This window comes from Phacochoerus africanus, chromosome 11 (assembly GCF_016906955.1).
Source record: "Phacochoerus africanus isolate WHEZ1 chromosome 11, ROS_Pafr_v1, whole genome shotgun sequence".
Taxonomy (NCBI): Eukaryota; Metazoa; Chordata; class Mammalia; order Artiodactyla; family Suidae; genus Phacochoerus; species Phacochoerus africanus.
This window is the reverse complement of record NC_062554.1, coordinates 150,209-175,353: the sequence shown is the minus strand read 5'-3', so window position 1 is coordinate 175,353 and position 25,145 is coordinate 150,209. Positions and strand designations below refer to the sequence as shown.

At 43.9% G+C, this 25,145-nt stretch overlaps 1 protein-coding gene across 5 annotated transcripts in view; it reads left to right on the top strand.

Annotated features, from left to right (window-relative positions):
* The first annotated feature begins 1,209 nt into the window (after positions 1 to 1,209).
* The window catches only part of ZNF143 (zinc finger protein 143), a 59,223-nt gene continuing 35,287 nt past the window's right edge, over positions 1,210 to 25,145 (top strand). The window contains exons 1-8 of one of the 5 annotated variants that reach the window (XM_047752134.1): positions 9,720 to 10,245; positions 11,145 to 11,213; positions 16,157 to 16,271; positions 16,593 to 16,685; positions 17,774 to 17,857; positions 18,398 to 18,481; positions 19,981 to 20,177; positions 20,973 to 21,047. In XM_047752134.1, the coding sequence (XP_047608090.1) occupies positions 10,225 to 10,245; positions 11,145 to 11,213; positions 16,157 to 16,271; positions 16,593 to 16,685; positions 17,774 to 17,857; positions 18,398 to 18,481; positions 19,981 to 20,177; positions 20,973 to 21,047 (738 nt within the window). In that variant the 5' untranslated portion in view covers positions 9,720 to 10,224. Of the gene's footprint in view, positions 1,291 to 9,719; positions 10,246 to 11,138; positions 11,214 to 16,152; positions 16,272 to 16,592; positions 16,686 to 17,773; positions 17,858 to 18,397; positions 18,482 to 19,980; positions 20,178 to 20,972; positions 21,048 to 25,145 lie in introns of those variants that run through there. The other 4 variants (XM_047752136.1, XM_047752135.1, XM_047752137.1 and 1 more) reach the window with 4 other exon arrangements.

Genomic DNA, 25,145 nt, shown 5'->3' with positions numbered 1-25,145 from the left:
CCATTCCATAATCAATTTAGCCCAAAGACACTAAATCCTTCACCATTCAGCTCTCTCCCGTTTTCATAAGTAGGACACAAATCTCAGCTACGGCGGGGCCAGCGCCTCATTCTCAGCAACTCAAATCTACACCTGCGATGCCCAATTCAACAAATACTGAGTCTGCACACTTTAATCTCACCTCTGTTCAGCCTCGCTGCCAAAGCACATGGATACTTACTGAATACTTCAAAAGATTAGGATTTCCAATGGTTTAGAGAAAGTTTGGGTTGAGAGTTACAGCAAGTATTACCTAAACTTCACAACTAATTTGTACCTATAGGTTTGAGCAGGCCAAGCCAGTGCTTTCCCCACCCTTTAATTCGTAACAGACACTAAAGGGAAAGAAAAAAAGAAGTTAGCGACACCACTACAGACGACTTCGAGATCTGAGCCTAAACGACACGAAAGCGCAAAAGCATCCGCAGTGTCCTCCAGCAGCGTCCGAGACCACCGCCCATGGTCGAGCGCGGCCGGGGCTCCGGCTGAGGCAGGAGGCCCGCGCTGCGGCCCGTGGTGACGCCCCGGCGACCGGAGGAGCAAAGGCAGACTCGGCAGCCAGTGACCGGCCAACAGCCGCTCTCGGGAAAGCAGAGCCCCCGCCCAGGACCAAAGGCCTCAGCTGGCACCGGGAGCCCCCCGGGAGCGGCCAGGCGTCCCGCCCTGGCCTACCCCAGCCTGCTACTTCCCGCTCGACACTCGGCAGTCGCTAGGCAAAGCCCGATCGGTCGCCAGAACGCGCTCTAGCTAGCCCGCGGGGAGCGCCGAGACCGTCTCCTAGCCCCTGTGGGGAAAATGGCGCCTGTCACCCCTTCTCCCTCCCGGCTAGTCACAAGGACCAGCCTCCGTCCCTCGCCACAAAATGGCGCCTCCCGCTGGGGCCCTAGAATCGGCATAATTCACTTGTCAGCGAGGCGGTGTCGAGCTGGGACGCGCGCCTCTGCCGACCAGTCAGACCCAGTAACTTTGGTTCCGCACTTTGCTCAAGCCACTCAGGCGCTAGCTGTAAGGCCTGGCGATGCTGACGTCAGGGAAAGGGGCGTGGACAAGGCGGTCTCCTTTGGCGTCGCCTAAATTTGAGCCAATGGAAAGCAGGAAGTGTCCAATGACTGACGTAGTGACGGCCCAATGGAGGCCGGGGGCGGGCCTCAGACCCACTATGCGGGTTGCGGGGCCTGGGGGCCGGGCGGCTGTTTCCTGTCCTGGTGCATGGTGGTCGGACGAAGGAATTGTTGGAAAATTTTCTCGGAGGTTCGTATATAAATGTGTTTTTACCCAGTGTGCATTATTCTCCGCCCGGCCGCCGCCCTCAGCGCGGCGGCGCGGGCCCGCTCGGGCCGGGGCTCTGGCTCCGGCTGCTCAGCCTCCACCGCAGGCCCAGCCGATCCTACGGCCGGCCGCGGTAGCCGCGCCTGGGCAGAAGCGGAGTTTATTAATAACCCGCGGCCGCCACTCTGGGGCGGCGGAGCTTTTCTCACTGAGGACGCCCCCCCCCCCACCTCGTCTGCGCACTGCGCCCCGCCTGTTCCCCTCAGGGGACAGCCGAGGGGAGGGAGGGAGGGAAGGAGGGGAGGGAGGAGCCCTCGGGAGCCTGGCGGCGCTTCCCCGCTTGACCTCCGCGCGGAGCGGGTCCCCAGGCGCCGCCGAGGCGAAGCTCCTCCGGCCGGGACGCCGGGCCCGGTCCTCACGGGGCCGCAGCTGGGGCGCCGGCGGCGCAACTGGCCGGGGGCCCGGTCGGGATCCCGTCTGCAGATCGCACCCAGAATTTCCTTCTACTCAGATCGTGCACAGATTTCTTGTTTTTCTCACTTTTTTTAAAAAGTAATTTTTGGGTCTTTGAAGCCTAACATCGAATATTAGAAATTGTCCATTTTATCGTTCCACTCTTTTCTCGGTGTTGGCTAAAGAGTGAATGAATCTCTTCGTTGCTTTGTACCATTTTCTTGTGGGACCAATCACCAATTTTTATTCTCTTCCCTTTTGCTTATTTTACCATTAAGTTTACACATTAACAAAGTTAAGCAAAAAGTAGATAAGAATACAATTGCTAAACCGATTCTTTGTTTAAAATCAACTTAAGCCTTGGCTTCGGAAGTGTCCAGTCAGCTAATATAATTTGGTGGGGAAGTGGTGAAAAATTGTACGTTTGGCGTTGTGTTTGAAATTGTCCTGAGTCTTACTAGAGGATGTTTGTGTTGTAGTTGACAAAAATCTGTGGAATATTTAGTATTTTTTCTTTGCTCAGTGCTTAGTTTCAGTTCCTTGTGAAGTGTTTAGTAAGAGAATAGGTAATGAGACCATCCAAAGGCTCTGGTAAGTTAGGGAGCTAATTTTATCCAGGTGTATTTTCATTACTTTGGAAATTATTTAGCAGTGTAGTAATACTTGAGGGCCTATTTTTTTTCCATTGCCCTCCTTTATTTTTTAAAAATAATAGGTTTATTGATAGAATTTACATACCTTTACAGTTCACTCCTTTAAAGTATATATTAGGTAGGTTTAATGTACTCACAGGTGTGCAGCCACCACCACAATTTTAAACCATGTTCATCATCCCTCTTCCAAAAACCCTACCCACTGAGTTACTCCCCATTTCACTTAAAACTTCCCCTTCCCCGACCACTAATCTGCAGATTTATAGATCATGAACATTTCATATAAATGGAATCATACAGTATGTGTACTTCTGTGACTTGCTTCTTTGACTTAACATGTTTGCAAGGTTCATTCATGTTATAACATGTATCAGTACTTAATTTCTTTTCATTGCCAGATATTTTGTTGTATGGACATAACACCTTTTATTTATCCATTAATCTACTGATGTACATTTAGGTTGCTTTCACCTTTTGTCTGTTATGCATGATGCTACCATGAAGTTTCTGTGTGGAAATTTGTTTTCATTTCTGTGTGTGTATGTCCACACACACCTAGGAATAGAATTCGTTGGTTGGTTGGTCATATGGTAACTCTGTATTCACCCTTTTGAGGAACTATGAAACTGTTTTCCAAAGTGCTTGCACCATTTTGCATTGCTGCCAGCAGTGTATGAGAGCTCACGTTTCCCCATATCCTTGCCAACACTTGTTGTTATTCTTTTTGATGGTCGTCATCCTAGAGAGAAATGAAGTGATATTTCTTGTGATTTTGATTTGCATTTCCTAGGTGCTAATGGCATTGAGCATTTTTTCATGTGCTTTTTGGACATTTGCATATTTTCTTTGGAGAAATGTCTGGGTCTTTTCCCTATTTTTAAATTGGTTTGTTTAGGGAGCTCCTGTTGCGGCACAGCGGAAATGAATCCGACTAGGAACCATGAGGCTGCGGGTTTGATCCCTGGCCTTGCTCAGTGTGTTGGGGATCTGGCATTGCTGTGAGCTGGGGTGTAGCTTGAAGACGCAGCTCAGATCCACGTTGCTGTAGCTGTGGTGTAGGCTGGCGGCTACAGCTCCGATTAGACCCCTAGCCTGGGAACCTCCATATGCCTTGGGTGCGGCTCTAAAAAAAAAGACATAAATAAATAAACTGGATTGTTTATTTAGTATTGAATTGTAAGAGTTTCTTACATAAAGGGCCCTTATCAGATATATGATTTGCAAAATATTCGTTGCCCTTTGCTGGAGTTGGGATATTTCTGTGAAGTAAGGATTCATCATATTCTTCATGGAAAGATGACCTAGCTGGATTGGTGAATTATGGCTCTACTATTACTTTAGCTGTTATTAAATATTTATAATGTGTGTACAGTTTGTAATCGTGTGAGGAGACCTTTCTGAATTCTGATGTTCTTATTATTCATTTTGAAGTTTTTAATCTAGTTTGGTTTGTACATAATGTGGCGGACCATGGATGTTGTCCTGCTGTTTATGTACCTCTTTAAGTTAATAATGATGAATGCATTTGGCCTTGTTTTGGAAATACAGAGATTTGTGTAGTATGGATGTAATGGTCGCAAGAAGTTGGAGTCATTTAAATTAAAGGCAGTTTATTAGACTCACAGACATAGGGAACAGACCTGGGGTTGCAGTGAGATGGACTGGGAGTTTGGGGTTAGTGGATGAAAACTATTACGTTTAGAACGGGTGGACAATGAGGTCCTACTGTATAGCACAGGAACCATGTCCAGTCTCTTGGGATGGACCACGATGGAAGATAATGTAAGAAAAGGAATGTGTATATGTATGGCTGGGTCACTTTGCTGTTCAGCAGAAATTGGTGCAACATTGTAAATCAACTATACATTAATTAAAAAACATTATGATCAAAAGAAAAGGAATGTGTATATGTATGACTGGGTCACTTTGCTGCAGTTGGTACAGCATTGTAAATCAACTATAATAAAAAAAGAAAAAGATGCTCTGGGCACAAAGTTCAGAAATTTGTCACTCTGAAAAAGAAGTAATGGCAGTTTATAATGCTATTTGCATAAAATACAGTGACATATTTTAAGAAGTGAGGCACAATGAAAAGAGCATTGTTGTAAAGGAACCTAATCTTTAATCCTGTTGTAGGCGATTAGCTAGCCGTGACCTCATACAAATCGTATTCATTTGTTCAACAAATATTTAGGAAGTATGTACCATGTGCCAGGCATTCTTTTAGGCACTGGAAATTCAGGGGTGAACAGGACCGATGGGGCCCTGCAGTCGTGGAACTTAGAGTTTGCTTAGAAATTCTGGCGGGTGCTGTGAAGAAGATGGAGCTCTGTGATAGAGAATAGGAGGGTGGTGCTAGAACGGATGTCTTAGGCAGCACGTGCAGAAGCGGGGAGAATTAGGTGTGTTCTAGGAACCAGAGGGTCAGTGTGACTGAATGTATATACAAGGGAGGACAGTTGTAAAACACTCTCCAGCATGAGGTATTTTCAACTCACCAGATGTTCATTGAACTTGTGATCTTAGGTGTCCAAATTTCAGTGACTCATAGCATATAGCACCTAGCTCAGAAGGCTTACCATCTAATTGGGAATAGTAGATGTGGGAATAAAAGGACTGGTAAGAGGAGAGAGGAGTGTTAGGTTATCAGGAATCAGAAGGCTTTCAGCCGCAAACACGTTTCTCTAACCCTCACTTTCCTCACCTGTCGAAAGAAAGCTGGCATAGTGTGAGTGTATCTTCAGTGCTAAGGGCTTTGTGTACATTTGTTTACTTAATTTTTTTTTACAACAACCCCATCAGGTGGGTGTTCTCCCATTTTGTCGAAAGAGGAAAGGGAAGCTTAGCATTAATTTAATTGCCCAGTAACTGAGAGCAGGATTCAACTGCATAGCAGACCAGCAAATTATAAAGCTACATACAGGTGAAATCTAATAATTAAAACGTAGTTGGTAATTCAAAATGATCTGGGCTGCAAACCAAATGTCTGTACATAACTGTAGGATTCAGATGAGAATGGACTGAGAGGTCTGGGTAGAGCCAGTGACAATAAAGGCCGTCCCCAGTATCTGGACTGCCTTTTCTACTTTTCCTCCCCTTGTGAAATGTTCACTTATCTTATTGTGCCCACGTTCATGTGTAATCACCTTTGCATACTTGAGGCAAAGTGAGGGCCTCCTCACTTTATTAATGCTTCTATTTATAGTAACTTTTTTTTTGGCAAGGACCTTAAGTTCTTGCTCTTCTTTAAAGTAACCCAAACTGGAGTTCCCGTCGTGGTGCAGTGGTTAATGAATCCAACTAGGAACCATGAGGTTTCGGGTTCGATCCCTGGCCTTGCTCAGTGGGTTAAGGATCCGGCGTTGCCGTGAGCTGTGGTGTAGGTTGCAGACGCGGCTTGGATCCCGCATTGCTGTGGCTCTGAAGTAGGCCGGCGACTACAGCTCCAATTTGATCCCTAGCCTGGGAACCTCCATATGCCACGGGAGCGGCCCAAGAAATGGCAGAGACAAAAATAAATAAATAAAGTAACCCAAACTGGAATGTATCATGGCATAGGTTTTTGCAAAAAGACAGTGCTGAACAGAGCTGCAGACTAATTCTCAGAGAAGAGGCCTTGGCCTTCTATCAAAAATTAATGAATGAATATACGTTTCTGTATTTCAATTAAAATAGTTAAGGTATATGCCATTTTTATGCGTCCCTTCTGTAATATTTATTTATTTATTTTGCTTTTTAGGGCTGTACCAGCGGCATATGGAAGTTCCCAGGCTAGGGGTCAAATCAGAGCTACAGCTGCCGGCCTATACCACAATTACAGCAATTCTGGATCCAAGCCACGTCTGTGACCTATACCACAGTTCACGGCAACACCAGATCCTTAACCTACTGAGTGAGGCCAGGGATCGAACCCACAAACTCATGGTTCCTAGTTGGATTCATTTCCGCTGTGCCACGACGGGAACTCCCACAGTGCTATAAAAATTATGTATGTGTATGGATAGCAAGAGTTAGAGAAGAATACCAGGAAATGGAAAGACTTGTTAATCCATTGGAAATTACTCTTCTTAAATTTGTATTACATTATTATATGCAGTGAAAATTTTTATGGTGTAAAAGACAAATTAAGTTATTTGGCAGTATTATTGGACTGGAGGGATGAGAGACTGGAGCAAAGAAAGCAGTAAAGAGGTTCTTGCAGTAGTTAATGCATGAGGAGTTGGAAAAGAAAATTTTTAAAGGATAAAAATCATGGAGTTGGCAATTGCCTAGTTGTGAATTTAAGAATGAGGGTTTAGGGAAGTTCCTCTTGTGGCTCAGCTGGTTATAAACCCTCCTGGTATCCATGAGGATGCAGGTTTGATTCCTGTCCTTGCTCAGTGGGTTAAGGATCCACTGTTGCCATGAGTGGTGGTGTGGGTTGAAAAGGCGACTTGGATCCTGCATTCCTGTGGCTGTGATGTAGGCTGGCAGCTGCAGTTCCTATTGGACCCCTAGTCTGGGAACTTTTGTATGTTGCAGGTGCGGCCCTAAAAATCAAAAACGGAAAAAAAAAAGAGAGAGAATGAGGGAGTTACCATTGTGGCTCAGCAGAAATGAACCTGACTAGGATCCATGAGGCCATGAGGATGCAGGTTTGATCCCTAGCCTTGCTCAGTGGGTTAAGGATCCAGTGTTGTCGTGAGCTGTGGTGTAGGTCACAGATACACCTCGGACTTGGCGTTGCTATGGCTGTGGCGTAGCCTGGCAGCTACAACTCCGATTCTACCCCTAGTGATCACCTGCAGAATAAGAGATACTTGAACCACTGGAGTGGTGATTGCATTTGTCATTGGGGTAGGAAATACAGAAGGAAAATTTTGTGGGAAACTGTTTTGAGATGGAGATTTCTGTGGACCAGGAAGGTCATCAAAGCCAGTAGGCAGCTAGATGTATAGATCAGGAGCCCTTAAGAGAAGGACTGGAATAGTTCCTGTCATGGTGCAGAGGAAGCAAATCTGACAAGGAACCGTAAGGTTGCAGGTTCAATCCCTGGCCTTGCTCAGTGGGTTAAGGATCTGGCATTGCTGTGAGCTGTGGTGTAGGTTGCAGACGTGGCTTGGATCCTGTGTTGCTGTGGCTCTGGTGTAGGCCCTAAAAAACCAAAAAAAAAAAAAAAAGAGAGAGAGAGAAAGGACTAGGTAGATTTTTTTGTTTTATTTTGTCTTTTGTCTTTTTAGAGCCGCTCCCGTGGCATATGGAGGTTCCCAGGCTAGGGGTCGAATTGTAGCTACAGCTGACAGCCTACGCCACAGCCACAGCAATGCCAGATTCGAGCCACGTCTGAGACCTATACCACAGCTCACCAGCAATGCTGGATCTTTAATCCACTGATCGAGGCCAGGGATCAAACCCACATCCTCATGGATACGAGTCGGGTTTGTTACCACTGAGCCACAATGGGAACTCCTTTAATGTTTAACCATTGTAAGATCTGGTTGTTTTCTAAACTTTTTGAAAGCCTGAGATAGAATCATCTGTGTTCAATTTGATGACTTTTGGCAGCTGTACACGTCCAGGTGATCATCACTCAAAAGAAGATCCAGAAGTTCCCATCGTGGCGCAGTGGTTAACGAATCCGACTAGGAACCGTGATGTTGCGGGTTCCATCCCTGGCCTTGCTCAGTGGGTTAAGGATCTGGCATTGCCGTGAGCTGTGGTGTAGGTTGCAGGCGTGGCTCAGATCCCGAGTTGCTGTGGCTGTGGCGTAGGCCGGTGGCTACGGCTCCGATTAGACTCCTAGCCTGGGAACCTCCATATGCCTCGGGGCGGCCCTAGAAAAGGCAAAAAGACCAAAAAAAAAAAAAAAAAAGAAGATACAGAACGTTTTCATCACCACAGAAGATGCCCTGTCCCCCTTTCCCGGTACTCTCCCAGCCTCGCAACTACATTCTGATTTCTACCATTATAGATTCATTTTGTCTGTTCTTGGATGTTATATTAATGGAATAATACAATGTATGTTATTTTGTGTCCATCTTATTTCCCTCAGCATAATAATTTCGAGATTCATTAGTGATATTGTGTGTGTATATATGTAGTTTGTTTCTCTTTATTACTAGGTAATAATCTGTTGTATGAATTTATCATAGCTTCTTTATCCACTCTTTTATTCTTTTGTTTTTTTAGGGCCACACCCACAGCATATGGATGTTCCCAGGCTAGGGGTCGAATCAGAGCTACAGCTGCTGGCCTACACCACAGCCACAGCAACGCCGGGTCCTTGCTGGGTCTGTGACCTACACCATAGCTTATGGCAGCACCAGATCCTTAACCCACTGAGCGGGGCCAGGGGTTGAACTCACTTCCTTATGGGTACTAGTTGGGTTCATTACCACTGAGCCACGATGAACACTTAACCATTCTTTTATTGATGGACTTTTGAGTTCATTCCAATTTGGAACTATTATGAATAAAACTGTGGACACTATTGTAGGCGTCTTTTTGTGGACGAACATTTTAATTTCTCTTGGGTAAACATACCTAGGAATATTCTTGGGAATGGCCGTTGAACTCCATGTTAAAGTGGAAATTGTTGACTAGCCTGACAAGTTCGGTGCTTAGGGATAGAAACCAGATGGATGGCAGTGAGAAATCAGGAAGTAGTCTTGTTAACAGCTGTTAAGGAAGGCTAGCTGTGATAAGAAGGAAAGAGGAATTCCTGTTGTGGCTCAGTGGATTAATAATGGACACACTATTTGTCTCCTTGAGGATGTGGGTTTGATCCTTGGTCTTGCTCAGTGGGTTAAGGATCCCACTTTGCCAAAGGCTGTGGCATAGGTTGCAGGTGTGGCTCAGGTCTGGTGTTGCTGTGGCTGTGGTGTAGGCCTCAGCTCAGCTCCGACTGGACCCCTGGCTGCAGGTTCGGCTGTTTAAAAAAAAAAAAAAAGAGTTTAATATCTGAGATAGGCAAGATTTTGTTTACTTGATTTTTTTTTATGACACTTTTTTTTTTGCCTTTTCTTGAGCTGCTCCCACGGCATATGGAGGTTCCCAGGCTAGGGGTTGAATCGGAGCCGTAGCCACCGGCCTGTACCACAGCCACAGCAACTCAGGATCTGAGCCACGCCTGCAACCTACACCACAGCTCACGGCAACGCCAGATCCTTAACCCATTGAGCAAGGCCAGGGATGGAACCCGCAACCTCATGGTTCCTAGTCGGATTCATTAACCACTGTGCCACGATGGGAACTCCTGATTTTTCTTTTTGTCAGAGGTAGAATTTGAATATATTAGGATCTCTCTTTTTCTTCTTCTGCTTCTGGTCCTCAAACTCCCTAGTCTCAGTGAGAGCAAGCCAGGGCATGCTTAGCGAACTGAACTACTCAGATGTGCCCTTATCAGGCCAGGTTGTTAGTGCTACTTTGTTGAGGTTTGAGGTATTTTTTTAGGGTTCTTTTTCATTTAAATGGTTCAATTAAGATCAAATCATCACCAAAACTAATGTTCCTAATAACTAGACCTAGGCGTCTATGTCTAAATTCTCGTCCGTCTCTGTTCTTAGCTCTTTTTCTCACAAGTATTTTTAATTTTAGGTCTCCGAGGCCTTATCTCAACTACGTTATTCCATTTCTGCGCAGTCTTGGAACTTGGCAAAACCTTCAAGTTCCAACATTTCACCCATCCAGTAGAATAGTCTACTTCTTTAAAATTGGTGATACGAACTGGATGCCTTCATTTTACCCTTTGTCTTGTAGAGCCTCTGAAATCTCTACCTCAATCACCAGCATCTTATAACTACTCTGTACTTAATGGAATTGCATTTTACCAATGGAACTGCTTACTCCCTGGGTATGTTTAAATACAACTAAAAAGATTAAAGGCAGTTTTCCACAGACATTAATCAAAGCAGTGTAACTAGGTCGGCGAACTGCAAAGGTACCAGCTAGCCCACTATTTTTGTGTTGCTGTTCTGAGGAACTTCCTCATTCCAAGTTGGGAGATGTCATGAAATGTAGCACAAGTGACTAAGCTTAAGTGGGGAAATACTTTGTGTAGATGTAAGTTTCTAAGGAAAATTTGGAATTGAGATCGGGTAATTGAAAGGCCTAGCCTCTTTGTTAAACAGCCTGTCGTTAGAATCTGAGCTTGACAATTTATGAAGGCCTGGTTTGTGTGGCTTCGTGCAAAAAGACATCTTAGATTTGTTGATCTAAATTTCTTTTTGAATCATTTCTTATCACAATAAAGATTACTTGCAGTTGATTCTTGCTTTTGTACTTGGACCATTAGATTTCTGCTTTTGTAATGATTTGTGCTAATAATTGTCTCTAACAAATTAAGCCAAATTTGAAATATCCAAGGGCTTCACATTTTAAAATATTGGTCTGGTGTAGATTCAAAAACCATGGAGAAAACACCAATTTTTTTTTTTTTAAGGGATAAAGTCAGCTACTATTTAGTTACTAATTTAACCACCAGTTTTCGGACACTCATTTTCTTCTTGCCAGTAATTTGGGGTATTTTTCACTTTTAAAATTATGAAATCTATCAAACATAAGGAAGAGTACCTGTATAAGTAATTGCATAAATGCTTATGTACCCACTCGGTTTTTAACAGATCCTAACATTTTGTTGTGTGTGTTCAGACCTTTTTCTCACTATGGTAAAAAAACCACAACATAAAATTTACCATCGTTGCTGTTTTTAAGTGTAGACGTACTAACTGTGTGCACACTGTCGTACGACAGGTCTCTGGAACTTCTTCGTCTTGCAAAACGGAAATTCTGCACCCATCGAACAACACCCTTCACACCCTGGTACTTGGCGTTTACCTTCCTGTGTCCTAGTTCTAAGAAGTCGACTGCTTTAGATACTCTGTACAAGTCCGGTCCTGCAGTATTCGTCTTTTTGTGACAAACACTTATTTCACTTAGAAAAATGTCCTCAGGGTTCATCTCTGTTCTAACATATGACAGTATTTCCTTCTCTTTTAAAGCTGAATACTATTTTGTTGTGTGTTTTATGTGTCCATTCATCCTCTGATGGACATTTAGGTTGCTTCCACCTCTTGCCTTTTGTGAATGATGCTGCAGTGAAGAGGTGTGCCAGTGTGTCTCTAAGATCCGTTTTTAATTCCTATAGATATGTACCCAGAAGTGGGGTTGCTGGGTTGTATGGTAATTCTCTCTGGGATTTTTTGAGGGATTGCTGTTCTGTTTTTAGTAATAATTGCACCATTCTCCATCCCCACCGACAGAGCAGAAAGGCTCTAATTTCTTTGTGTTGTTGCCAATACTTGTTATTTTTCTTTTCTTTTCTTTTTTTTTTTTTTGATAGTGGGCATTCTTTTTTTTTCCACTTTTAAGAGCTGCACCTGCAGCATATGGAAGTTCCCAGGCTAGGGGTCGAATCAGAGCCGTAGCTGCCAGCCTATACCACAGCAACACAGAATCCGAGCCACATCTTCTGCCTACACCACAGCTCATGGCAAGGCCAGATCCTTAACCCACTGAGCGAGGCCAGGGATTGAACTTGCGTCCTCATGGACACCAGTCGGACACTGCACCGCAATGGAGCTCCTGATAGTGAACATTCTCACAGGTGTCGGGGCTATCTCATGGTTTTGATTTGCATTTCCTTTACAGTGATACTGAGCATATTTTCACATGCTTGTTGGCCATTTGTGTATCTTTGGAGAAATTTCTATTCAAGTCCTTTGTCCAGTTTTTATTTTTATTTATTTATTTATTTATTTATTTATTTATTTTTGTCTCTTTTTTTTGCCATTTCTTGGGCCGCTTTGCTCCCGCGGCATTTGGAGCTTCCCAGGCTAGGGGTTGAATAGGAACTGTAGCTGCCGGCCTACACCAGAGCCACAGCAACACAGGATCCGAGACGTGTCTACGACCTACACCACAGCTCACAGCAATGCCAGATCCTTAACCCACTGAACAAGGCCAGGGATTGAACCCTCAACCTCATGGTTCCTAGTCAGATTCGTTAACCCCTGCGCCACGACGGGAACTCTGTTTTGTTTTTTGGGGTTTTTTTTTTGTCCCTTTGTCCAATTTTTAATTGGATTATTGTTTTTTTGTTGTTTAGTTTAGAAAGTTCTTTGTACATTCTGGATATAACATTTACTATGTTTCGTTGGTGTGTTTTTTTTTTCTTTTCTTATGCTATCTTCCAGAAAGGTGGGAACTTAATTTGTTACACAAGTATGTCTTCATTTGAGATTCCTGTTGTGCCCCATGACAGCCTCATCTGTGTCCAATTGTGGCCCATAATTCATTATCACTATTTTTTAAATGATTTTTATTTTTTCCGTTATAGCTGGCCATAATTCATTATTAAAGTAGCCCTTTCTAAAGATGTTATGTGTCTCTTAGACGCTATTTCCATACAACCTGAAAATGTTGGTGCCAGAATGATCAAGACATGGCAGTGGGAGAGTTCCTGTTTGGTGCAGTGGAAATGAATCCGACTGATATCCACGAGGATGCGGGTTTGATCCCTGGCCTCGCTCAGTGGGTTAAGGATCCAGTGTTGCCCGTAAGCTGTGGTGTAGGTCGCGGACACGAAGCTGGGATCTGGAGTTGCTGTGGCTGTGATGTAGGCTGGCAGCTGCAGCTCTGATTTGACGCCTAGCCTGGGAACTTCCGTGGGCCGTGGATGGGGCCCTAAAAAGCAAAACGAAAAGTCATGATGGTGGATGTATTAGCCACTGTAGCATGTTTGGTCTCTAGCTTATTTATTTCATTTATTCACTGTGATATTTCCCCATTTGCTCATTTTCTAACAAAGGGCATTAATTGTATCACAGAGTTTTTTTGAGAATAAGACAGGCTCTGTCCCTGCAGTTGCTCCTCCTCTCTAGGAATTACAGTGCCCAATCTTCACCACCCCATGTGTTTCCCAGCAACTTGTGCCCACGAATCAGCTGTCTCTTCATCTTTTGGTGAGTGTAGATTTTTTCCCATTAGGACAGAAACTGTATAATTGCTGAAGCCTTCCTAAAATTTAACAGTTGACCAGCTTTCAGAGAAGAAAGAACTTTGATTTACTGCAGATACGTCAGTTACCTGTTGATGTAGTTATTTGTAGATTTATAAGTAGTTGAATGAGAAGGACAGAATGCTTGAGTTATGGGTCAAACCTTAGACGTTTCTTAATATCATGACCCAAATTACCTTGTAATCTGCCATTTTCAAAATGTATCTCCTAAATGAATAGTGTAAAAATCATACAGTTTACTACATTTATATAGGTGATTGCTCTTCCATTTCCTTGTCTTATTTCTGTTGTATAGTGACAGTATCTGTTCTGAAAATTAGCCTGTCCCAATCCTATACTCATCAGGGAGTTTAACAGCAGAATACTGCAGTTAGTTTGTTGCTCCTTTGTTAGCCCTTAGAAGTAGCAAGGAAGTATTGAAGTTTTAGTCTGCTTTGTGGAAGTTAAAGATTGTAAACCTTTCAGAAATCCCTGAGAAGTCAGCCCTTGATTGACTTTTATCACAGCACTGATAGCTTTCTGTGACTCTAAGCTATAGTCCCTGGCTGTAATCCAAAGAGGGTGCAGTTTAGTGTTTATAAAACAAAAATCTTCAAGGAGTCGTAAACATAAATGTCAAATATTATTACTACTATCTACATATTTTTCTTTTAAATATTGACACTGAGATCAGATCTTTAGACCTGGAAAGGTTCTCAAGAGACCCTCTGATCCTACTCCCTGGCTCAAGGCAGCTAAATTATTCCAACTTCTGTTTACAACTCAAGGCTCACAGAGGTAATGGGACCTTCAGGTGGGAAAAGGGAGGAAGGGGTTGTGGTGATGACTGTGAAAGAGCCATTCAGCTGTTCTCCTGTGGTGCAGAGGATTGAGGATCTGGTGTTGTCCTTGTAGCTGTTTGGGCTGCTCCTGTGGCACAGGTTTGATCCCAGGCTCGGGAACTTCCACATGCGCTCAGTATGGCCAAAAAAAAAAAAATTTTTTTTTTTTTTGGCTTTTTGCTATTTCTTGGGCCGCTCCTGCGGCATATGGAGGTTCCCAGGCTAGGGGTCCAATCAGAGCTGTAGCCGCCAGCCTACGCCAGAGCCACAGCAACGCAGGATCCGAGCTGCGTCTGCAACCTACACCACAGCTCACGGCAATGCCGGATCGTTAACCCACTGAGCAAGGGCAGGGACCGAACCGGCAACCTCATGATTCCTAGTCGGATTCGTTAACCACTGCGCCACGACGGGAACTCCCCCCCCCCCCCCAATTTTTTTTTTTTTTTTTGGTCGTTGTTGTTGTTGCTATTTCTTGGGCCGCTCCCACGGCATATGGAGGTTCCCAGGCTAGGGGTTGAATCGGAGCTGGAGCCCCCGGCCTACGCCACAGCAACGCGGGATCCGAGCCGCGTCTGCAACCTACACCACGGCTCACGGCAACACTGGATCGTTAACCCACTGAGCAAGGGCAGGGACCGAACCCGCAACCTCATGGTTCCTAGTCGGATTCGTTAACCACTGCGCCACCACGGGAACTCCCCAAAAAATTTTTTTTAAAGGAGGCTTTTGTTCATCCACTTACTCAGCACCTATTGTGTGTCTGCTGTGTGCCAGGACTCTTTAAGCACTTGGGTCAGCTGTGAGCAAGCAGTAAAAATCCCTGTCCATTCTAGTTGAGGGGGAAATACATAAGAAACAAAGTCAGCAAATGCTTGTAATATGTCGAATAATAAGTACCATGTAGGAATATACAGGAGGGAGGGGGTGCAGGGTGGGTCATCCTCGGCGGGCTTGGACGTGCAGTGTGAAATGAAGTGAGCAAGGAAGCTCTCACTGAGGGGACACTGAACACAGGCTTGAAGAATGTGAAGGAATCATCGTGATTGCAGGGAAAATGTTCAGGCAAAAAGAGCATCAGAGGCAAAGGTCCTGGGGCATTAGAACACCCACTGTGTTTGAGGAAAAGCAAAATGTGGCTGAAAGGGAATGAACACGAGTCAGAGAGTTGTAAAAAATGAGGGCTGAGATTGTTGGCCTCGTAGGCTAGTGTAAGGCCTTTTAGCTTTCCTCTAATGAGAAATCATCCGGGAGTTTGAGCAGGAGACGTGATCTAACTTTTCCCTTCAAAAGGGCCCTCTGAGGACGTGCCCTCGTGACGCAGTGGGTTAAGGATCTAGTGTTGCCGCACCTCTGGTGCAGGCTGCTCCTGCAGCACAGTTTCCATCCCTGGCCCAGGAACTTCCACATGCTTCGGGTGTGGCCAAAAAAAGGAACCCTGCTCACGGCTGTGTTGAGAGGAGACTGTGCAGGAGGGAGGCCAGGTGGAATGCCAGTGCTGTAACATCTTGGCGGGGAAGAGGTGGTAGTGGTTTGGGTCCCGGAGGTCAAGGTGAGGCTTGTGAAAAGCGGCCAGATGCAGGGTAGGTTTTCGAAGACTGAGTCAACAGGATTGCTGATGGATTGTAACTGGGAATTTTCAACCATGTTAAACGCAAAAAACACCAATTACGGGATTTCAGGTATGATGCAGAACTGATGGGCAAGCCTGGTCCGTGTGCCCAGCAGCTTCCTGATGAATTATTAAAGGCATGTCCTGGACTTTGGGTTCACACCCTTACCCTGCATGTTCAATGACGCTTTAGCTCTTTCCAAACACTGTTTACTTCCTTAGCAGTTTTTCATGGTTCACAAATGTTCTTGGTAGATTTTATTTCATATGCTTTGTTCTTTGCTCTCAATGCCTGTATTTTCCTTCAAGGTAGAAAATGTTGTTAGCCCAAATAAATCGAGACTCTCAGGGAATGACGGAGTTTCCTGGAGGAGGAATGGAGACTCAGCATGTTACCTTGTGCCTGACAGAGGCGGTAACTGTGGCAGGTGAGCACTCGTGTTTGAAGGGATCACGTGGGTTTGGAAATACTTATTTTAAGGTAAAATGAAAACACACACCACTGTGTTTTCTTCGCTTCTTTTCCTTTGGCTAAAAGCAGCACAAAGCTACGCCTTTTTACGAGTGTTTTTATCTTGGTGTGGATGCCGGGTACGGTAGGGCAGGGAAATATTTTTTTGTAAAGGCTGAAGCAATCCCACTTGAGTAAAGTTAAGCTGTCTGCCTTTGACTAATTTTTATTTTAACCTCATTACCTTAAACCATATGTACATGTGGTAGTTATCTGAAGAAAATGTTTCTTATAATAGATGGTGACAATCTAGAGAACATGGAAGGTGTAAGCTTGCAAGCAGTCACGCTTGCAGATGGCTCTACTGCTTACATACAGCACAGCTCTAAAGGTACGTACCTCCCGCACGGCCCAGTGGTTGTTTCCAGCAGTTCATTAGCTCAGAGTTGGAACACGTCCCAATCCCTCTTACTGACACTGTCTTGCATATGGTGTTTTTTAACAGTTTCACTTTAACTTAAATTTTTTTCTGTCTTTTTAGGCCGGCACCCACAGCATATGGAGGTTCCCAGGCTAGGGGTGGAATTGGAGCTGTAGCCGCTGGCCTACGCCAAAGCCACAGCAACGCCAGATCCAAGCCGCACCTGCGACCTACACAACAGCTCACGGCAATGCTGGATCCTTATTGACTCAACAGAGCAAGGCCAGGGATTGAACCTGCGTCCTCAAGGGTACTAGTCGTGTTTGTTAACCGCTGAGCCAGGATGGGAACTCCTAACTTAAAATTTTTTTGATAATTTGGGGACACTTTTTGAGATTCTTGAAAGGCACTCTGGGATATCGGAATTAGTGAGAGGGAGGGGGTAGCATCCCCAACCTATTTTTAGTTAAGACCTTTCTCACTTTTTCACTTATTTTTTGCAAATTATTATTTAATGTTTTTACAAAATATGCATGAAAGTGGACATTTGGTTTTGCTTGTGTAACATTGTCTCTAAGTCAGTGTTTACTTCGCTCCAAGAAACAGCCTCCTTCTCCAATTCCTTGTTTTATGGAAACCTACTGAGCATATGTGTACATAGTCCAGGGACTTGTAGTCCCGGGGGAGAAGGACAGGTGACATCGTATGCACTGATTGTCTGTCTGTCTTCCCAGCTTCAGCTACCCTGTGGCCGGGGTCACTATCCCTAAATGGCTCTGAGGGTGCGTAGAGGTCCAGCTGCCATAGCTGGCCGCGGTGAGCCACTCTTCCTCTTGAACTTACCCCACTGAAAATCGGAGGGAGGAAGGATGGCTGAGGGAGGACTTTCTGCTTCCTGTAGGATCACTGGATGTGTTATTGAATTGCCTCAGAACATTGAGGGAAGAATCAGGATGAACATGATCTTGAGTAGTGTATGTTTTTATATTATTTTGAAATTGTATAAAGTTTAAAATTTTTGCTTGTGCTGATTTCTTGGCTTCCCTCCTTTGTTCCAGATGGAAAACTCATAGACGGTCAGGTCATTCAGCTGGAGGATGGTTCTGCTGCCTATGTCCAGCATGTACCCATACCTAAAAGCAGTAAGTATTTGATGCTTACCCTTCTGATTCTCATGCTTCAGTATTTGCTGCCTCCATCTGCCTGTTTCTGCTTAAACTTGGTCCTGATCTCTCGTCGTCCTTCTGAAAGGGGAGATGGGCAGAGGTCAGAGGGAGGATCTAAAGACCATTCTAACGTCGTCAAGACACTCTCTCTGGAAGGTAATGGACGAGCAGTTGCTGGACTACACTCTGGCAATAAATGGCCACCAGTTCTAAGTGAATCATTCTGTTACATGAGCTAAAGCCTGCATGTCTTCTCATTTTCTTCTCCCCCCCACCCCCTTCTTTCAACTCTCCTCATCTCCTGGTATATGTTGCTAAAGCAGACATTCTAAACTTTTTAATTTTAAACACCTATTCAGAGCAGCTTTGCTGAAATTATTTACATGTTCAAAAACCCATAAAGCAAGGATGGGTTTTGGTTCATGGTATGTTTAATGGCTTATTGATCCTGCTGTTGCTCAGTCATCAGAACGTGCTTGGAAAACGTGGGATCTAAATGTAAGCATTGTTCTTGAGCAGGGGACAGTTTGCGTTTAGAGGATGGTCAAGCAGTCCAGCTAGAAGATGGCACTACAGCATTTATTCATCATACCTCCAAAGGTAAATTTGCTTTGAACAGTTGAATTAAATAAAGGAGAGGTGGGGAGTGGGAAAAATAAGAACTGATTTTAGTTGCTGAAGTGCTGTAATGTACAAGAATTGTGCTTACCTGAAACATAAGATGGCAAATTTGGACACAGTCTAAGGAATAACTTTCTAATTATTTCAGTTGTCTGATGACAGGTTGGAATAGCAAAGCCCTGGTCCCTGGAGGGCTTCAAACAGTGGCTGTTTTTATTTTTTTATTTAAAATTTTTATTTATTTATTTGATTTTTGCTTTTTTAGGGCTGCACCCACGGCACATGGAAGTTCCCATGCTAGGGGTGGAATTGGAACTACAGCTTCTGGCCTACACCACAGCCACAGCAATGCAGGGTCTGAGCCATGTCTTCAGCCTACACCACAGCTCATGGCAACACCAGATCCTTAACCCACTGAGCGAGGTCAGGGATTGAACCCACATCCTCATGGATCCTAGTTGGGTTCGTTAACCGCTGATGAAGGGACCTCTGAGGCTGTTTTTAAAATATGAAATTAAACACTTAAAAGTTAAATTCTTAAATTTTTTTCTTCCTTTTAAGTATAATGTTTTTAGCAAGGTCCTTTGCTCCTTGTGTTGGTCTTTAAATAAAAATATTAAAATTATCTGAAACAAATATGGTGATGTTCATGTTTCTTAAGTTTGTGTAGGGAGGACCAGGGTTTGAGGTGGAATGTAGAGGAGTGGGGAGCATAGTTCTGCAGCCAGAACGTCTGGGTCTGCTGTCTTTTAGCTGCAGATTATTCAGCCTCCCTGTACATCAGTTTCATCATCCGTAAAATGAGAATTGTAATAAATACCCATATCATAGGGTGGTTGGAGAATAAAATGTGAAGCATCTGAAACAATATTTGTCACATAATAAATGCTCAATAAATATTAACTATTGTTACTACTTGATAAAATATTTTAGTATAGAATGATGGTGACATGTTTTAAAAGACTGTTTAGTTGTGAAACCAAAGGAGGAAATGTTTTAAAATTTAGAATGTTTTAATTTATAAGTAAATTTATTTATTTCAAGTTGAAAGTAAACTCTGGATCTTTTCTTTAGCAGTGGGAGTTGATCACAGGTTCATTGTAGCTGGCTGGATTTATTATTTCACAGTGCTGTGTGTATTTGGTTATTTAGAGGGAAAACATGGAGTCACACTAACTTGAGTTCAGATCCTGGTTTCTCTGAATACTGATTTTGACTGTTAATTGTTAGTGTTTTTATTATTATTTCTGGGTCCTAAGGAAAGCGACTGTACCTCCCTAAGCCTCAGTTTCCCGACTGTACGGCAGGGGTGGTAAGCACTCCCTTCACAGGATCGCTGAGGGCACAGAGTAACACGCGTAAAGCGCGTGGGCCCTGCTCACAGCAGCGCCGCAGAAGTCCTCTCCCTTCCTCCTTTAAACGTGTAGCAATTTGTCCTACCGCCTTTAATTTAATGCCATTCTCTTCCGCTCCCTCAGACAGTTATGACCAGAGTGCGTTACAGGCAGTTCAGCTGGAAGACGGCACCACAGCTTACATCCACCATGCCGTGCAGGTCCCACAGTCCGACACCATCCTGGCAATTCAGGCTGATGGGACAGTGGCAGGTCTGCACACTGGGGACGCCACCATTGACCCCGACACCATCAGTGCTTTGGAACAGTACGCAGCAAAGGTACCGCATCTTATAATGTGAAGAACGTCCCAGATACAGCTTCTTTATCTTTCATTAAAAGAAAAGAAAACAAAAAAATAAGAAACTAGAAATTCAAAGTCAAAACCAGAGAGCATCAATGCAGGAGTTCCTATCATGGCTCAGTGGTTGACGAATCCAACCAGGAACCATGAGGTTGCAGGTTTGATCCCTGGCCTCGCTCAGTGGGTTAAGGATCCGGCATTGCCGTGAGCTGTGGTGTAGGTCGCAGACGTGGCTCAGATCTGGCGTTGCCGTGGCTCTGGCGTAGGCCAGCGGCTACGGCTCCGTTTAGACCCCTAACCGAGGATCCTCCATGTGCCGTGGGTGCAGCCCCAGGAAAGACAAAAAGACTAAAAAAAAAAAGAAGTGAAGGGCAGAAAGAAATATTTGAAGAAAATTAAAGGAATAGAGTAAGAGCTTAAAGAAGAGAAATGAGTGGCAGGTAACTCGCCAAAAGATATGTTCAGTGATGAGTGCCATGAAAGAAATAAGGCGACATAGACGGAAATGTTTATGAATTAAGAACTAGAAATTAGAAATTGGAAAAGATGAAGGAAAGTGTCACTTAAGCTTTAAATCAAAGGGGCAGTGTTTTTTCCCTGCATTGAAGTTATATCACTTACGTAATTTAAAAAGATTCCCCCCCCCACTTTTTATCATGGAAATGTTCACACATACACGAAAACAAATGATAATGAATCCCATGGACTTAGCTCCCAGCCTAAACAATTATCAACATGTAAAACTCTTTTAAGCTTTGTTTTATTCCTGTAGGTGTCCATTGATGGGAGTGAAAGTGTAACAGGTTCTGGAATGATTGGAGAAAATGAGCAAGAGAAAAAAATGCAGGTATGTAAGGCTAACTGTTTATATAGAATCTCTTTCTCTTAGCATTTCTAGGCCCTTCTATGGATGAAAACAAGAATTTGGAAAAGAAAAGTCTTGCCAATTCAGAAAAACAGTGTATGCGTTAGGCAGTTACATTCTCAAACTTCCTCAGGTCTCAGAATTCGTTGTTTGGATGAAAGTGGCAGTACAGAGATGGAAATCACACAGAGATCCCGCTAAAGCTCGTGCCCTGGGATCCAGGGCGGTTGTGGAGACCAGCTGATCTGCTGCTGCCACACTCAGGGCTGTTGGCAGATCCTGTCTCTGGCTTTCGCCCTTACTGTAGCTACCTGACCTCTCTGCTTTGCTTTGCATATCTTTCTGTCTCTTCCGTCTACAGCTGTTTCCCTCCGTACTTTCCTTTTCAGATTCTTGAGCAAAGGTCCCCGAACTAGTTAGCATTGTTCCTGCTGGGCTAGGCTGTTTCTGCTTTTTTTTCTCCCAGGCTACTCCCTGGGCTGTAGATGTCACAGGTTGGCTGCCCTTGATTCAGATGCCCACCCTGGGTCCAGTCACTGGCTGTCCTTTACTTAAATAACAGTCTAGAGCAGCAGTGCCTGTTCAGGCTTTGCAGTTAAGTACGGAGTAGTCACAGGTGCATTCTGGGAGATGTACGGAATTCCGTGTTTTTATGTTTGTGTGAGGGGTAGGTGTGTGGGTGGCTGTTCTTGGAGCTTATATAATCATTGTAGTGTATTCTTACTTTAATGCTGCTCTTTTTTTTTTTCTCAGCAGTTATCTCTAGTATTTTGCTGATTGATCCCTCATAGCAGTTTTTGCATTCTTCCGAGAGTTTTATCGTATTGAACTCCTTTTCTAAAAGCTACTGCTTTAGGGCCACACTGTTTTTGGACGGTGGGAGCTCTCATGCAGCATATGAAAGTCCCTGAGCCAGGGATCAAACCTGTGCCCCAGCAGGGACAATGCCGAATCCTTAGCCCTCTGCACCACCACAGAACCCCAGGGCCACCCTTTTAACTTGAGCGTTGGCGTCACCGCGTAATGCCACTGAGTGGGGATGATCAGGAAGATTTTACATGAGCCGTAATAGTGAATGGTGAAACAGCAGGAGCCACTGAAGTCACTGGTAAAACGTTGATGCTTTTAAACGCTGCTAAAATAGCCAGTATTTCTCCTTGCCAGCTGAAGTGATGTCGTGAAGCGGCAGTCGTAGAAATACTTGTTGCAATTCACTGAGACCATCCGCTTTGAAAATGTGTGTTTCTTGGCAAAATGTTCAAGTCTTTGAATTCATAAAATGAGACTTTCCTGTTTTTATCCTGCAGTGTGTCAGATCCATCTAGTCAAACTCTGCTAAAATGCAGACGCAGTGTAGATACGCGTAGGACATGTAGGTCGGTGCCTGGCAGTGGCCCAGTGGGGTCTCTCTCTTATCAGCGACTAGCAGTTTTTTAAATACTGGAAAGTTTTTAAATAACCTATTTTTAAAGACAGTTGTAACTACACTTATAATAAACTAATATAAAATAAGTCAACAAAGAATGAGTGAATTTACCATTGGGCCATATAACAATATAATATACTTTTATCATAAAGTTTCGTTGTAGTCAGCAATTACTTTCTGAAACCAGAAACATGCTAGGAATTCAGTACTGCCGAAACAGAATGTCGTAAAAAGCCCCATTACTCTTTATCTCCAGACATATAACCATTTGGTGTTGGTGCCAGTAGACAAAGAAATATAAGAAAGTTGAATAGGATTTTTGTGTTTTTGTTTTTTGTTTTTTTTTGCTTTTTAAGGCCGAACCTAAGGCATATGGAGGTTCCCAGGCTAGGGGTCCAATCGGAGCTGCAGCCGTTGGCCTACCCCACAGCCACAGCAACGCAAGATCTGAGCCATGTCTGTGACCTACACCACAGCTACCGCAACGCCGGATCCTTAACCCACTGAGCGAGGCCAGGGATCAGACCCGCAAACTCACGGTTCCTAATCGGATTCGTTTCCGCTGAGCCACAGCGGGAACCCCGGATTTTTGTTTTGACCGTAACTTTTTCTCCTTTGCCTTTTTACCTCTCCCTTGCAGACTAAGACTGTGCTGTCTAAAATGTAGCCACTTATAGCTACTGAGTCCTTGAAATGTGGCTAGTCAGAATTGACCTGTGGTGTGAGCGTAAAATACATACTGGATTTTGAAGACTTATAATGCCAAAAAGAATGTAAAATATATCATAATAATGTCTCCTACTGATGACATGTTTAGAGGATAATATTGGGTAAAATAAAATAATTACTAAAATTAATTTCACCTGTTTCTTTTTTATTTTTCATTTTTAATTTTTAAATATAGTTACTAGAACATTTTAAATTATATCTGTGGCTTGCATTTTGACTCATATTTTGCTTCATTAAGCGCTGGATCAGAAATTCCTAAATCTTCCATCCTCTAAAATAGTTGAGCACTATAATTGAGGTTGATTGAGGGCCCAGTATGTAGTATTAAAAGGTCAAAATATCCTAAAAAGACAAAACACAACAAAATCTGAGTTGAGTTTCCATTTTGCTACATAGTGGCTGTGTGACTGTGAGCAAAGTATCTAACTTCTCTGGATCTAAAATTTCTTATCAGGGAGTTCCCGTGGTGGCGCAGTGGTTAACGAATCCGACTAGGAACCATGAGGTTGCGGGTTCGGTCCCTGCCCTTGCTCAGTGGGTTAACGATCCGGCGTTGCCATGAGCTGTGGTGTAGGTTGCAGACGCGGCTCGGATCCCGCGTTGCTGTGGCTCTGGCGTAGGCCGGTGGCTCCAGCTCCGATTCAACCCCTAGCCTGGGAACCTCCATATGCCGAGGAAGCGGCCCAAGAAATAACAACAACAACAAAATTTCTTATCAGATAAATGATAATAACCTTTGCCTTTATCCATCTCGCGAGGCTGTGAAAACCAAGTGAACATTTCACTTGATTAATATTTTAGGTAATACATGAGAGAGTAAATATGTAAGCATTAATACAGCAAATGTTGATGCTTTACATGTTCTGTTAGAATCTCAGGTCCTTTTTCATGGTTTCCATTAGTTTTGACCTCATTAAAAACTAATTTTATTTACACTGGAGATCAAAGTCCTTTGGCGTGAGAGTTTCAATCCAAGCTCTAATAGTTGCACAACAAAGAAAGCCAATCAAGCTAGTTCAAGAAAAAAGATATGTTATAAGGATACAGCAGAGCTTACAAGAAGCTAAGGGCAGGAACTGCTGAACAGCTGGGCTTCACAGGAGCCAGAATTGCAACGGAGTCAAGGCTGGAGGCTGATCTTGGTTTTCCTTCCGCCGTCTTCCATAGCATCTCTGCTCCCTTTTTTTCTCTGCATCCTCACTGAGCCTGCATTTGGTCCACCGCAGTCCTGCTTTCTCAGGGTTACCACCCACGAGCAACTCAGGATTTCCCTTGACTTCTTAGGTCAAATTCCAGGGGAGAATTTGTGAAGTCAGCCTGCCTTTTTAAGCCTGGCCCTAGAATGAATATATATATATATATATATATATGTAATATGTATGTATATGTTTATAGGTATATATGTATACACACACACAAATTTCATATAACATATGGCTGGGGTGGCAGATTCTTTCAGAACATGGATTGGTTAATTACTCCAAAACTTGTTCAGCATGGACAGTTTGTCTTATTTATTTACTTTTTTTTCCTTTTTAGGGCCGAACCCAAGGCATGTGGGTATTCACAGGCTAGGGGTCAAGTCTGGGCCACAGCTGCAGGCCTACATCAGAGCCACGCCAGGTCTGAGCCCTGTCTGCGACCTACGTCGCAGCACACTGCAGCTTGAGGCAGTGCCGGATCCTTAACCCACTGAGCAAGGCCAGAGATCAAACCCAAGGCCTCATGGATTGTAGTCGGATTCATTACCACTGAGCCACAATGGGAACTCCTCGCCTTGACAGTTTGAATGTGGATCTTAGTTCATATGTATTTTCAGTACTTATCTAGCTGTGTGATCTTGAGCAAGTGAACCTTGCTCTTCTAAGGCTCTATTTTTTTTTTTCTTTTTTTTGCTTTTTTATTAGGGCTGGCATATGGAGGTT